Source organism: Loxodonta africana, chromosome 5 (genome assembly GCF_030014295.1).
Source record: "Loxodonta africana isolate mLoxAfr1 chromosome 5, mLoxAfr1.hap2, whole genome shotgun sequence".
Taxonomy (NCBI): domain Eukaryota; kingdom Metazoa; phylum Chordata; class Mammalia; order Proboscidea; family Elephantidae; genus Loxodonta; species Loxodonta africana.
The window spans coordinates 106,048,332-106,061,712 of NC_087346.1; the positions used below are offsets into that span (position 1 = coordinate 106,048,332).

General features: G+C 45.4%; 1 protein-coding gene across 1 annotated transcript in view; it reads left to right on the top strand.

The window, feature by feature from the left end:
* SCFD2 (sec1 family domain containing 2) overlaps window positions 1–13,159 on the top strand; it is a 551,019-nt gene extending 537,860 nt beyond the window's left edge. Inside the window, exon 9 of the mRNA XM_003415876.4 lies at window positions 11,582–13,159. Within this exon, the coding sequence (XP_003415924.1) occupies window positions 11,582–11,674 (93 nt within the window). The 3' untranslated portion in view covers window positions 11,675–13,159. The remainder of the gene's footprint in view (window positions 1–11,581) is intronic.
* Window positions 13,160–13,381: the final 222 nt, after the last annotated feature.

Consider the following 13,381-nt stretch of genomic DNA (forward strand, 5'->3'; position numbering starts at 1 on the left):
GATGGATTACCCGGATGTTTACTGAGTGCCACCTGCTGAGGTGAAACTCCCGTTCTTAGACCTTTCTTAGACCGACAAGCAACTGCCCCAGCCCAGCAGCTAGCCCTCTGCCCAGAGCTGAGACATGACCAGCTTCCCACTATTAAAGAGTGACGGAAATTAGGCCTTGCTGCGCCAGCTGTATGCTAAATAGGACTTCTGTTGGAGATGTGTAAATTAATCGAAGGTCAGTGCTACTGAACGAATCTTTGCTCCAACAGACCATCAAAGACAAGTCAGGTAGCTGGGAGAATAACTCTGACATGATTATCTATAAAAACCCGTTGTCACCGAGTCAGTTCTGACTCCTGGCAACCCCATGTATCGCAGGATAGAACTACTCTGTGGGGTTTTCTTGGCTGAAATATTTACAGAAGCAGATCACCAGGGCTTTCTTCTGTAGTGCCGCTGAGTGGGTTCAAACCACCAACCTTTAGGTGGTTGTTGTTAGATGCTGTCGAGTTGGTTCCGACTCATAGCAACCCCATGCACAACAGAGCGAAACACTGCCTGGTTCTGTGCCATCCTCACAATCGTTGCTATGTTTGAGCCCATTGTTGCAGCCGCTGTGTCAATTCATCTCACTGAGGGTCTTCTTCTTTTCCACTGACCCCATAGTAACCAAAAACAAAACAAAAACAAAAACCATTGCATCTAGTCGATTCTGACTCATAGTGACCCTGTAGAACACAGTAGAACTGCCTCATGGGGTTTCCAGGGCTGTAATAATACAGAAGCAGACTGCCACATCTTTTTCCCCACAGAGCAGCTGGTGAGTTCAAACCTCTGACCTTTCAGTTAGCAGCCAAGCACTTAACCACTGCACCACCAGGGCTCCTTTTTAGGTTAGTATTCGAGGGTAAAGTCTTTGTACCACCCAGGGACCTTGATTGTCTGTATAAGCAGCGATAATACCGTATCTCCACCACCCATCTGTCAGTTTGGCATCCTGTGGTGGCTCGTGTGTTGCTGTGATGCTGGAAGCTATGCCACTGGTATTTCAAATACCAGCAGAGTTACCCATGGTGGACAGGTTTCAGGGAAGCTTCCAGACTAAGACATACTAGGAAGAAAGACTTGGCAATATATTTCCAAAAATTAGCCAATGAAAACCTATGGATCACAACAAAATATTGTCCAATATAGTGCTGGAAGATGAGCCCGCTAGGTTGGAAATCACTCAAAATATACAATAGCTGCAATAATAGACATATTAACAGTCATGAAGATGCCATAGGACCAGGCAACGTTTCTTTCTGTTATAGATAAGGTCACCGTGAGTCAGAGCTGACTGGACAAAAATAACAACAATGTTGTATCTAATAATTATATCCTGCCGTTAACATCCAGCCTATAATTGAACATCCCCAGTGATGAGGTTTTGGCTCCTCCCACTGCAGCCTACCTGAGCCTCGGAGGACTTCGACTGTTGTGAATGCCTACCCTAATGAAGCCCAAATCTGCCTCCTTATAGCCCTCACTCAGTAGTGATAGTTCTAGCTCTTGGGCCACACAGAATTTAAAAGCCAACCAGCAAGGCTCATCCCCTCTTCCATATGACAGTTCTGCAGGCACATGAAGATAGCTTCCACATCCTGCTCCAGGTCTTCTCTTCTCCAAAGTGAATATCTTCAGTTACTAAAACTGACCCCCTCATGACGTAGATTTGATTCCCCTAACTGGTGTAGAAGCTCCTCTGTCCCTGTTGGGCTCCCTCTCTCATGCTCAACTGGAACTGAAAGCCATGTTCTTGGTGTGGACTGATCAGTGCAGATGAAATTGGAGCCCCCTCCTCCTCCTCCTCCTCTTCCTCCTTTATATCATGGCCTTCAAGGCCCATATGATCTTGCCCCTGCTACCCTTTAGGGCTTCATTTCCTACCATTCTTCTACTTGCTGAGTCCCTTCCAGCCTCAAGAATTTTGCACATTTTTAACTATTGTATTCCCAGTATTTCAAACAGTGTCAGGCACTTAGCTGGTGTTCATGAATGTTCATTGAATGTCAAACCTTGAATACTAGAAACTTTACTGTGTTATCGCAGTGGAAGACAAAACTAGCTCTTCTGGAAATCACACCAATCTGTCTATTCATATTGAAATTATGGGCAACTAAAACTTTGAACATGTCATCTGGAAAGACTAATTCCTAGAAAAAGACATAATGTTTGGTAGAGGGTCAGTGAAAATGAGGGAAACCTTCAATGAGATGGATTGACTCTATAACTGCAACAATGGACTCAAACATTTTATAGATCTTGAAGATGGTGCAGGACTGGGCAGTGTTTCATTCTGTTATACATAAGGTTGCTATGAGCCAGAGTGAACTTAACAACTAACAACAACAACAAAACCACTTTGTCTTTTATATCAATTCCTATTTGTCTGTATCTTCCCTATTTTTTTATTTGAGGGTGACTTTTGGACCAAAGTATAGGAGCTTACAACGATCTCTATTAAATTGGATTAATTGATTATTCAACAAGCATTTGTTGGGCATCTGCTCTGTGCCGAGCACTGTCCTCTATGCTGAGCCAGACCAGCTCCTGCTTTCAGGGAGCTTCCATCCTAACAGTGAGAGACAGAGAATAAACAAGGAAACTCCATTCAGTGACGAGGGCCACAGAGGACGTAGGTGGGTGCTGTGGTGGGAAGTGACCAGAAGGAGGAGGAAGGGCCTACCTTAGATGACATGTGCTCCTCATGAAGAAGCCCTGGTGGCACAAATGGTTAAGCCTTCTACTGCTAACAGTGAGATTGGTGGTTCAAACCCACCCAGCGACTCCATGGGATAAAGATCTGGCAAATTGCTTCTATAAAGATTTCAGCCAAGAAAACCCCATGGGGCAGTTCTACTGTGTCACACGGGATCACCATGAGTTGGAATCAACTCAGCGCACCAAACAACAACAACCACCTCATGGGAGAGAAGGCATTTAAGCTGAGACTTGACAGTCATTCAGGGATTAGCTTCTGAAAGGAAACTGATAGAATTCATTTAAAGCACACCCAGAAATGAATTCTCTTTCACAAAAAGTGACAAGAATAGCATGAAAATTGGAATCCAGAAACTGTATTCCCACCACAGGCTTCAGTTCCTTCCCTGCTAGGCCTGTAGGAGTGTTAACCTCCTCTTAACAGGGCACGTTTTCTCTGTTCTCTCTGCCCCTGGCTGTTGGAGGATGTGCTGGTGATAGGAAGTGGTCAAGCTGGAGAAAGCACTCTTTTCTGACTACAAAGCAGGGTCAGGGAGGGCAGCTGTCCCCACCCCAGGCCCCAGACAGCCACAGGCACCAGCCAGGAGTCGTTCCCCAGTGCCCTGGGCTTTGGTGCACATGTGCTGACACCAGCTCTGTGTCCTCGTTCACTAGCTGCCTGGTGGCTGAGCTCTGTAACCTGATGGGAGGCAGAGAGGCCCGCAGAAGCCTGTGATTGTGGGAAGAAAATGACAGGGAGGGACCCTCCCAAAAATACAGGGAGAGGTCAGCTCAGGAAAAGGAGGAAGACAGAGTGGGCAAGTTGACCTTGCCGTTCCCTGCTGTCCCTGGGCACGTGAGTGTCGCATACACATGCCGTCATGCAGCGCTACATTTCTGGAGTTGAACACTTAGTGAGGAGTGATAAGAAAAGAAAAACAGTAGACCCTGAAATATGCTCACATACACACAATTTTGCACACATCCCTAGGCGTTCAAGAATACCTAAATCCTGACTCTTAAACCTGGCTGCACGTTATTCTGAAGTTGATGGGAAACTCAGGGAAAGGAGTTGGGTGATATTAAACAAAAAACAATCAGAAGGGACAGAGGTGATAAGATGAGCTGAAATCTCACACATCCAGTTCTTTAAAAACCATTTGCCATAGATTCCGACTCATGGTGACCCCATGTGTGTCAGAGTACAACTGGGCTCCATTGGGTTTTCTGTGGCTGATTTTTCTGAAGTAGATCCCTAGGCCTTTCTTCCGAGGAACCTCTGAGTAGACTTGAACCTCTAACCTTTCAGTAAGCAGCTGAGCGTGTTAACCATTGGACCACCCAGGGACTCCTCTGCCTCTCTAGGAGATCCTCAAAAGTATAGCACACTAAGCCCGAGGGCAAGAGAAAGCAGGTCAAATGGTCCACATAAGCTTCCCAGTGAGGATTGATCATGACCGATCAAGCCCATTTATTTAATCCACTGTCCCACTGGGTTGATGTTTAACACAGGCGTATGAGCATATGCATGTACACGTGCAAGTGAAGATGGATAGTACAGCGCATATGACACGTGTTCAGAAAATATTTCATCAAATGGATAAAAGTGCATGTTGGTCGCTGTGCCCATGTGGGTTCATTTTACTGGGAAAATGAAAGAAAGAACATAAAAGGGATTATCCCCTACTCCTTTCCAATTGGAGTCCCTGAGTGGTGCAAACAGTTAATGCTCTCTGCTGCTAACCAAAAGGTTGGAGGTTCAAATCCACCCAGAGGTACCTTGGAAGAAAGGTCTGGTGATCTAGTTACAAAAATCAGCCATTGAAAAACCAGTGGAGCACAGTTCTACTCTGATACACACAGAGTTGCCATGAGTTGGAATTGACTCGATGCAACTGGCTTTTTTGTTTTTTTTTTCCTTCCGGATCTCCATGTTAGAAATCAGAAGGATATGGAATCTAAATCCTAGACTGTTCTGCTTCCTCTGTGTTCAGCAGAAATACAGCAGGAAGGCTCTGGCACCTACAAATTATAGAGAGAGCCAAGAGAAGTGGAAAGCCGAGAGGACCATCAGTCTCTGTGGGCTGGGCTGATGGTGCCGGAGTTCCAGGCAGATGCAAGAACGAAGCCTGACAAGTCCCTCTTCCTGCTGGAGCGGAGCCCTGTGTGGAGTCCCAAAGGCTGCTTTAGGGGCTTGGTCCCATGGCTGTTAGGGAGGCCTGGTATCCTCCACCCCCATCTCACAGTCATCCAGAATATGCTTCTGATTACATATTTCTCCCTAGTCCGAGAGGCCTGTTGTTGATTAATGAGCTGCATCTTCAAATACTGTCACAATGATGTTGCCTGCAGTTAGCAACCTTTGTTGACAGCTAAACTATGTTTGTCTAACAGCTACAATGTAATTCAGGCTATCCAAAGAAAATTTATATCAATTAAATACCCTGTTCCTCATGTTTAGGTATAAAATCTATCTAAAGATTCTCTCCACTCTGGTTGTTCTTGTGGAAGGTGTCTGGTCAGTGGGTAGTGTGAGCAGGTGTGGCAGGATGGGCAGATCTCCGAGCATGCCGGGAGCACCTGTACTCCTCTGGCTTGAGAAAGAGGCTCTCTACCTCTGCTAGGCCTCTGCTCCCTATTGGTGGGTGGAGTTGAGTGGTCAGGAGCTGATGGGCCAGGACTGAGATCAGCATACTGTTGAACTCTGAGTGACACCCAGGTCTAAGGCCCAAGTTGAGGAGAAAAAAAGAGAGAGGGGTGAAGGAGAAAGGGCAAGGACACTTAAAAGGACAGGAAAAGGATTAGAACATACAGAAAAAACAGTCATGGTGGGCAGTGATTGAGTCTCTTTCATGGAAATTTTCATCCATGCTCTCTGTTGCCTGAGAAAAGACCAGTTCTCTGAAATGAATTCTTTGATGTTCAACTTGCCTGGTATCACACATTTCATGAGGCCTATATGGTGGCACAGTGGTTAAGAGCTTGGCTGCTAACCAAAAGATCAGCAGTTCGAATCCGGCAGCTGCTCCTTGGAAAGAAACTCTATGGGACAGTTCTACTCTGTCCTACAGAGTTGCTATGAGTCCACATCAACTTGATAGCAACGGGTTTGGTTTTTTGGATATTAGTAAAATTTATATCTAATAGGCCACTTACAGACTCTTTTGAGCACTTTCTTTTTCAATTTTACGTGTCTTTTTTTCTTATTTGGCCTATTTTTTAGAATGTTAAGAACTATTTTAGCCAAATAATGCAGAACTGCCCATAGTTGAAGGGGCTAAGAAATATTGAAAACGCTCAAAAGCAGCCTGAATACCAAAAGATATGTAAGATGTAAAAATATTTAAAAGAGCCATCAACTATTAGATTGTATAGGAAATGCTAGCAGTGTGACCCTACACGCTCTTCAAAATAGGAAGTTTAGACAAAGAGGTTTTTAGTTGAATTGATTTGAGACAAATTTACCCAAAGCTATTTGACCATTTTTTTTTAGTCTCTCTGAGTGAAAAGCTTTCTGCTGTCCTTGCTAAACTCACTGCCTCCTTCATTGTCTTTTTGTGCTTGTTCATTTATTCATTCATTCAATCAATCATTCAGTAGCTCACTATATCAAGGATCTGCTGCTACATGTCAGCCACTGTGATAAGATACAGTGAAAAGACTCAGCAAAAAAAAAAAAGAAGCAGGAAATTCAGTGAGAGACATAGGCAGCCTTGGGGTAGAGAAGGTCCAGGAAGGCTTCTTGGAGGTGGTGATGTAGGAACAGATTGTTGAAGGGCACATGAGAGAGGTCTTCAGGCAAAGGGCGGGGGAACCCATGTTTCAGACAACAAAGCAGCACCAAAATTCTAGTTACAAAACTGCGAACAGTTTAGGGTGGTTGGAATGAAGAGCTCTGGTGGTGCAGTTGTTAAAGCGCTCAGCTGCTAACCTAAAGGTCAGCGATTCAAACCCACCAGCCGCTCCACAGGGGTGAAAGATGTGGCAGTCCGTTTCTAAAAAGATTCACAGCCTAGAAAACCGTATGAGGCAGTTCTATTCTGTCCTATAGGGCTACTCCAAGTTAGAATCTACTTGGCAGCAATGGGTTTGGGTTTGGGGGGCTTTGGAATGGGGAACTGGAGTGTGGAGTGGTGAGCAGCAATCGGATTCTAAAGTTCTGGAATGTCCTCTTCAGAAAGCCAGTAAACCAGTTGTTGTGGAGTCAGTTTCAACTCATGGTGACCCCAGGTGTGTCAGAGTAGAACTGTGCTCTGTAGGGTTTTCAGTGGCTGATCTGGGGGCTTATCAGAGGGCACTGGGAAGGCAATAAGGGTTCTAAGGCAGTGAGTAATTCAATCGGATTTACAGGTCAGGAAGATGGCTCTGGCAGCTGAGCCTCCCTCCCCCACCCCCTCTCACCTCAGCTCCAGTGACTGCTAGGAGCGTAATAGGAGAGTGCAGCCAAGGATGATGATAATGAAGGTGGTGACGGTGATGATGACAATAGCAGCTGCCATTTTAAGCCCTCAGGGGCCTGTCATTATATTAAATATGTCCATGTTTGATCCTCATAAAAATCATATGAGATGGATATTATTAGTCCCACCCTACAGAGAGGAAATCGAGGCTTAGAGTGATTAAGCAAATTCTCTAGGGTCACCCTAAGGTTATGCTCTTAACCACACTGTATGACCTGGCAAGGATCCTTGGTCTCAGTTCTTTCTCCCCTCCTCCAAAGGCCCACTAACCTACTTCATCCATGAGCCTCCTCAGTTTTCCATCTGTTTCTTTTCACCCTTCCACGGAGCAGGTCCCAGACACAATCTAGTTGAGCCCTCAGCAGCCTCAGGCTGATGTGCTGTGTAAATACCTGCTTGTTTATGTGTGAGGAGTCTCGCCTTCATGTCCACAGTCTCTGTCAGCCATGGCTGGAAGCCCAGCACATGACCTGATAGCGATGAATTCTTTTGACTCAGTTGCTGCTTCTGTAGAAGAGTTGGCATCAGCTGAGCCTGTAACTCTTTCTCTCCAAGTTCCTCAAACTTGCCAGCAAAACTTAAGCAACCCCGAAGATTCCTTTAGCCCTTACGCTTGCCCTCACCACAGCCAGAGAAGAATCCCCCATCTTCGCACTGGGACTAAGTACCAAAATGGCTGGCGAAGGTGGGGGTCGGGGGAGCTGTGGTAAGTTAGGGAGAGAAAAGAGGAGCTTTGGATAATTACCAGCCTCTACTAGCTCAGAGGAGTCTGCTTATAGAGGGTGCACAAGGGATTTTCGTCTTTATGTATTTTTAAACATATATGAATAAGGACTTGTACGGGTCTATGAAGGAGTCCCTGGGTGGCAAAAGGTTGGCGGTTTGAATCCACCCAGAGGCACCTCAGAAGAAAGGCCTGGTGATCTACTTCTAAAAGGTCACAGCCATGAAATCCTATGGAGCAGTTCTACTCTGCAACACATGGGTCGCCATCGGTTAGAATTAACTCTACAGCAAACTGATTTGGGTTTTCCTGGTGGTCTATGAATCCCTAGGGAGTCCATGGACCTCCCATAAAATTATATTCAAAATGTGTGTATGAACATATGTGTATTTTTCTAGTGAGTTCTTAGCTTTCATAAGATTCAGAAGAAAGGAGGCCAGTGATCAATCACAAAACCATGTAAAAGAGCAGCTAACAATTACCTATCCCCTCTTGTGCTCTTCGTACAGGACCTCATGTAATCCTTGTTGCAATGCCATGAGTAGGGACAGTTTTCCTTCTGACACAGATGAGGCAAGTAAGGCTCCAAGTGATGTGACTTCCCAGGACATTTGCCAACCAGTAATAGAGCTGGGGTGGGCTCAGAGTGTGACTGACAGCACGGCCTGGCCTGGGAGCCCCCATTCTCAATCACCTCTTAGGTTGAAGACCCGGAATAATGAAAAACCCTTTCCGGAACCATGTATTTAAATGGTGTGTAAGCTGTGTGTGGATGAGGGAGAGGTTCAGATAAAGAGTATGTGAGAATTCTAAGGGTGTGCTAATATTCACCCAGCTAAGGGCAGTGATTGTTCAGCGGTAGAATTCTCTCCTTCCATGCGGGAGGTAGATTCTATTCCTGGGCGATGCACCTCACGGGCAGCCACCACCTGCCTGTCGGTGGAGGCTTTCATGTTGCTATGATGCTGAACAGACTAAGACAGACCTGGAAGAAGAATCTGACCATCCACATCTGAAAATCAGCCAGTGAAAACCCTGTGGATCACAAGGGTCCTGTGCACAGCCAGTCAGGGGACAGGACCAAGCAGTGCTTCATTCACGTGTGCATGAGTCAGGAGCTGACCCAGCGGCAGCTAACAACATCCACTCACTGTCCTCAAGTTCTCATTACAGGGCCTTTGAAGAAAAATGTGTAGCACAAATTTCAGTGTATTTTTTTCCTGCCAATATGTCTTGGCTGACATTAACCATATTTTTTCTTAAGATAATTCTCTTTTAAGAACAAGAAAAATAAATGCCTCCAAAGACTAATGATTTTTTAAAAAACAAACTTTTTAATAACCCTCACTCCTTTCACAACAAAAAAGAAATAAAAGCTGTAAAATGCCTCCTTCTCTCCTCCCTGCCCCTGACTTGAGCCCCATCCTCTTTTCCTCAGCATTACAGTGTGGACTCTGCCTTTGACCAGTGAGCTAGTTGAAATGGGAGTTGGTTAGTTTGTTTGATGACACCTGGGACAACCTGCCTTGGGAAAAATAGTCCCAGTGTGTAGCCCCAGCTTGCACTGCTCCCAAAAAGAACAGCCAGTGTCACCAGGTGAAGCCCAGTGACGCTGTGGGCCTTGGGATTACCTTCGCTCAGGTGGTAGGCTGTGGAATTCTGACTCTAGTATCTTTCTCCCTGTGTCCCTCCATCACCTTCTCACCTGTTGTCGAGTCTGCCCCGACTCACAGCAGCCGTATGCACAGCAGGATCAGGCTGTTGCAATCTATAGGGTTTTCACTGGCTGATTTTTCAGAAGTAGATCTCTAAGCCTTTCTTACTAGTCCATCTTAGTCCGAAAGCTCTGTTGAAACCTGTTCAGCATCATAGCAACATGCAAGCCTCCGCTGACAGACATGGTGGCTGCCATTGAGGTGCATTGGTCGGGAACTGAATCCAAGTCTCTCACAGAAGGTGAGAATTCTACCACTGAACCACCACTGCCCCCACCTCTTCACCTAAACCTATTGCCACCAAGTCGAACTCAATTAATAGTGACCCTATAGGACAGAGTAGAACTGCCCCATAGGGTTTCCAAGGCTGTAATCTTTACAGGAGCAGATCACCAGGTCTTCTCTCCCTTGCAGCAGCTGCTGGGTTCAAACCACTGACCTTTTGGTCAGGAGCCAAGGACTTAACCACGACACCACCAGAGCTCCTTACCTTCTCACCTGTTGTTGTTGGGAGCCGTCGAGTTGATTCTGACTCATAGTGACCCCATAGGACAGAGTAGAATTGCCCCATAGGGTTTCCAAGGAGCAACTGGTGGATTTGAACTGCTGACCTTTTGGTTAGCAGCTGAGCTCTTAACCACTACACCACCAGGGCTGCTTGTGCAGAACTTTCACCAGGCCCTTGCAAAGCACATCACATTCCCAGCCCAGCCTTGGAAAACAAACTCTTCCAGTGTTGCATAGAGAAATCTGCGCCACAGTACTGGTACAGACTGAGGGAAGCAGGAAGGCTCACCACAACTTTAGGCCAGAGAGGCCCAGAGGTCCAGGGTAGATTAAAGCAGTCGTACTCTAAGCCCTTGATGACAGAGAAGTGACTACAGAGTCACTAAGACACTGGAACCAGTCTGCGTGGGTTGGAATCCTGGCTCAACCACTTGCTGTGCATCCTTGGCAAGTTCCATAACTTTCTGTACTTTATTTTCCTCATCTGCAAAGTGGGAATAGTAAATGTACCTACTTCATAAGGTTGTTATGAGAAATAAATGGAAATTAAATGAGATAATCCTCAGTAGCTGGCACAACATAAGAACTCATAAATATTAGCTGCTATCATCATCACCAGAGCCCTGGCGGTGCAGTGACTAAGAGTTCAGCTGCTAACCAAAAGGTCAGTGGTTCAAATCCACCAGCCACTCCCTGCAAACCCTTTCGGGCAGCTCTGCTCTGTCCTATAGGGTTCCTATGAGTCGGAATCGACGCGACAGAAACAGATTTTTTTTTTCATCATTATTATCATCATCATCATTGAAGCCTTGGTGGCACAACGCTTAAGCTCTCAGCTCCTATTCTAACTGAAAGGTTGGCAGTTTAAACCCACCTAATGGCTTCACAGGGGAAAGACCTGGTGATTTGCTCCCATAAAGATTACAGCCTAGAAAACCCTATGGGACAGTTCTACTCTGCCACATGGGGTTGCTGAGTCGAAAATTGACTCAACAACACCTCACAGCAACGTCATCAGCATTGACAGCAACAACAGTATCTACCTCTTGTGTGCGACTTCGCATGCTCCCTGAAAAAGGGAGAGACCTCAGTACTGAGAATCCTAAAGCCACAGTATGATCAAATTCAATTCAGCAGCAAGGCAGCGGCCAGGATCAGCCTGTCAAATACACCCAGCGCTGGTCTCAGCCATTTTTAGTGCGCCGTTCATAGACAACACACACCTTCCCACACAGCATCCTTCCCACGCTGGGCACCTTCTCTCCACCCAGGAAACTGGCACCAGGTGGTTTCAACCTGCCACCATCTGCCTTTTTTTCCACTGTGTCCCACTCCATATCTTCCCTCAAAGAAATTCTTTGCATTTTTATTTCCCATCGTCTAATAGCCTGGGATCAGCTTCCCTGATTGTCTGTGGTGTGTTTGCCCTCTCCCATTGGTAGGTCATTGTGCTGTCCACACGACTCCTGAAACCACTTAACATTCCTGAGCTGCTATTTGCAACTGACCGGCTGCATCCAGACCTTGGCTTCTGAGCGTCTGCGAAGGAGATAAGACCGACCAGAGCTGGAAATACCAATACTATTGTCTGTCACCATTCAAGAATGCCTCCCAAACCAAAGTGCCCGTGTTACTAATTACGGGCATGATTGAATTCTGCCTGGCCGGTCTTGATAACCAGGCAGAGGTACTTTGTTTGGATTGCTGCAGTTCTTCAAAACAAATTTTTTTTTTTTTCTTCGTTTTTCTAATGATGTCGAGCTGTCTTTCAGCTGGCCTGATGAGCACTAATTCCCACTTATCCTTAACCCTCTATTTGTAATCTTCCTGCTTCCACCTGCAAGTTCATTAATTCTAAATAAATGCCTGTTGGCAAGTAGTGTTGGTAGATTACAAATCTTCTGGTTTGAAGTTGCTCAAGGAGAAACTAGACATGTGTTGGGATGATAAGTGTGAGGAAAATTTCACTTTTCTTAAGATTATGTAACTGAGGAAGGAACATATAAATAGGGTCTGAGGCTTGGTTTCTCTCTTGATCTGAAACATTTCTGAAAAGGCAGGGAAGGGAGGGGTAGTGGCCAGGGCAGTGCTGGCAGTCTGCGTGCATTGTAAATCCACCGCCTTAACAAAGGGCCCCATTGTTCCAGTTCATTCACCAGGCAGGGCTGCCAGGCTGCTTGGAACCGTAGGTGGGAGAGAGGTGGACTGGGGCCCTTACAGGTTTCCCTCCCTCCCAAAGGAAGGCCCCAGTGAGAGATATTTGGTCCCAGGGAGTCTAGATCATAACCCCAATCCCTCTGACCTGTGTGATTTCAAATTTGTATTGGAATATAAAGCTTTCTTTTCTGTAAGTCTAAATTTTCTTCCTGGCCATCTCAGAAAAACCTAGACCCATCTAGTGAAATTATATAAGAACTATGGGAAAAAATGAACTGCCTGGAACCCACACATTTGTAAGTGTGTGGTTGATGGAAATTTCCTGCATCCCCAAAAGAAGTTTGTAATAAAGAGAACTGAAAACAGTTTCTAGTATGGATTAAACAGGTGGAGGAAATAAAATGTAAACCAAAACACTCAAGCGTCTCTGATTTTAGTTCTCTACAAAACACTATCATTTTATGGAAAACAAACAAACTGAGGTTGGAAATAATTCTGAGATGTAATCAAAGCAGGGTTTTTATAGACACAGATGTTCTTTTTCCTGCCCAAGTGTGTGTTCCACCCAACACCAGTTCTTCCATGGCCCTCAAATATGGGGGGCCTCCCATACTTGTTTTATGCTGCTTATCTGGAAGTCTTGACTTTGGCTAAGGAATAAAAATTACAGCTGCCCAAAAGAAATTATAATTAAAGCAGAGAAAATTACTACTTTCTAAAATAAGAAAATTAAGACGTAACCTCTTACGTGACTCTTCTACGTTCATTCATTCCCCAAATATCAGGAGAGCACCAAACATGCTGCTGGGCTCTGGGATGAATGAGGTGAGGGATGAGCCACACACATCCCATGAGCGGCTGACACTCCTCCTAATGCTTCCGCCCTAGGTCAGTAGCTATTCAAGGTTAAGTTCTAAACCATGTGTTTATATGCAAGGGAAACTTTCTGGAAGTATACAAAACCAAACTGCTAACAAGCAATTACCTCTGAGAAGGAATATAGAATGGAAGAGCTAAGAAATGTATTTGTGTATTGCCTTTGTGACTTCAACTGCATTTTTACCAGTTAGTTTTTTATTTAAACT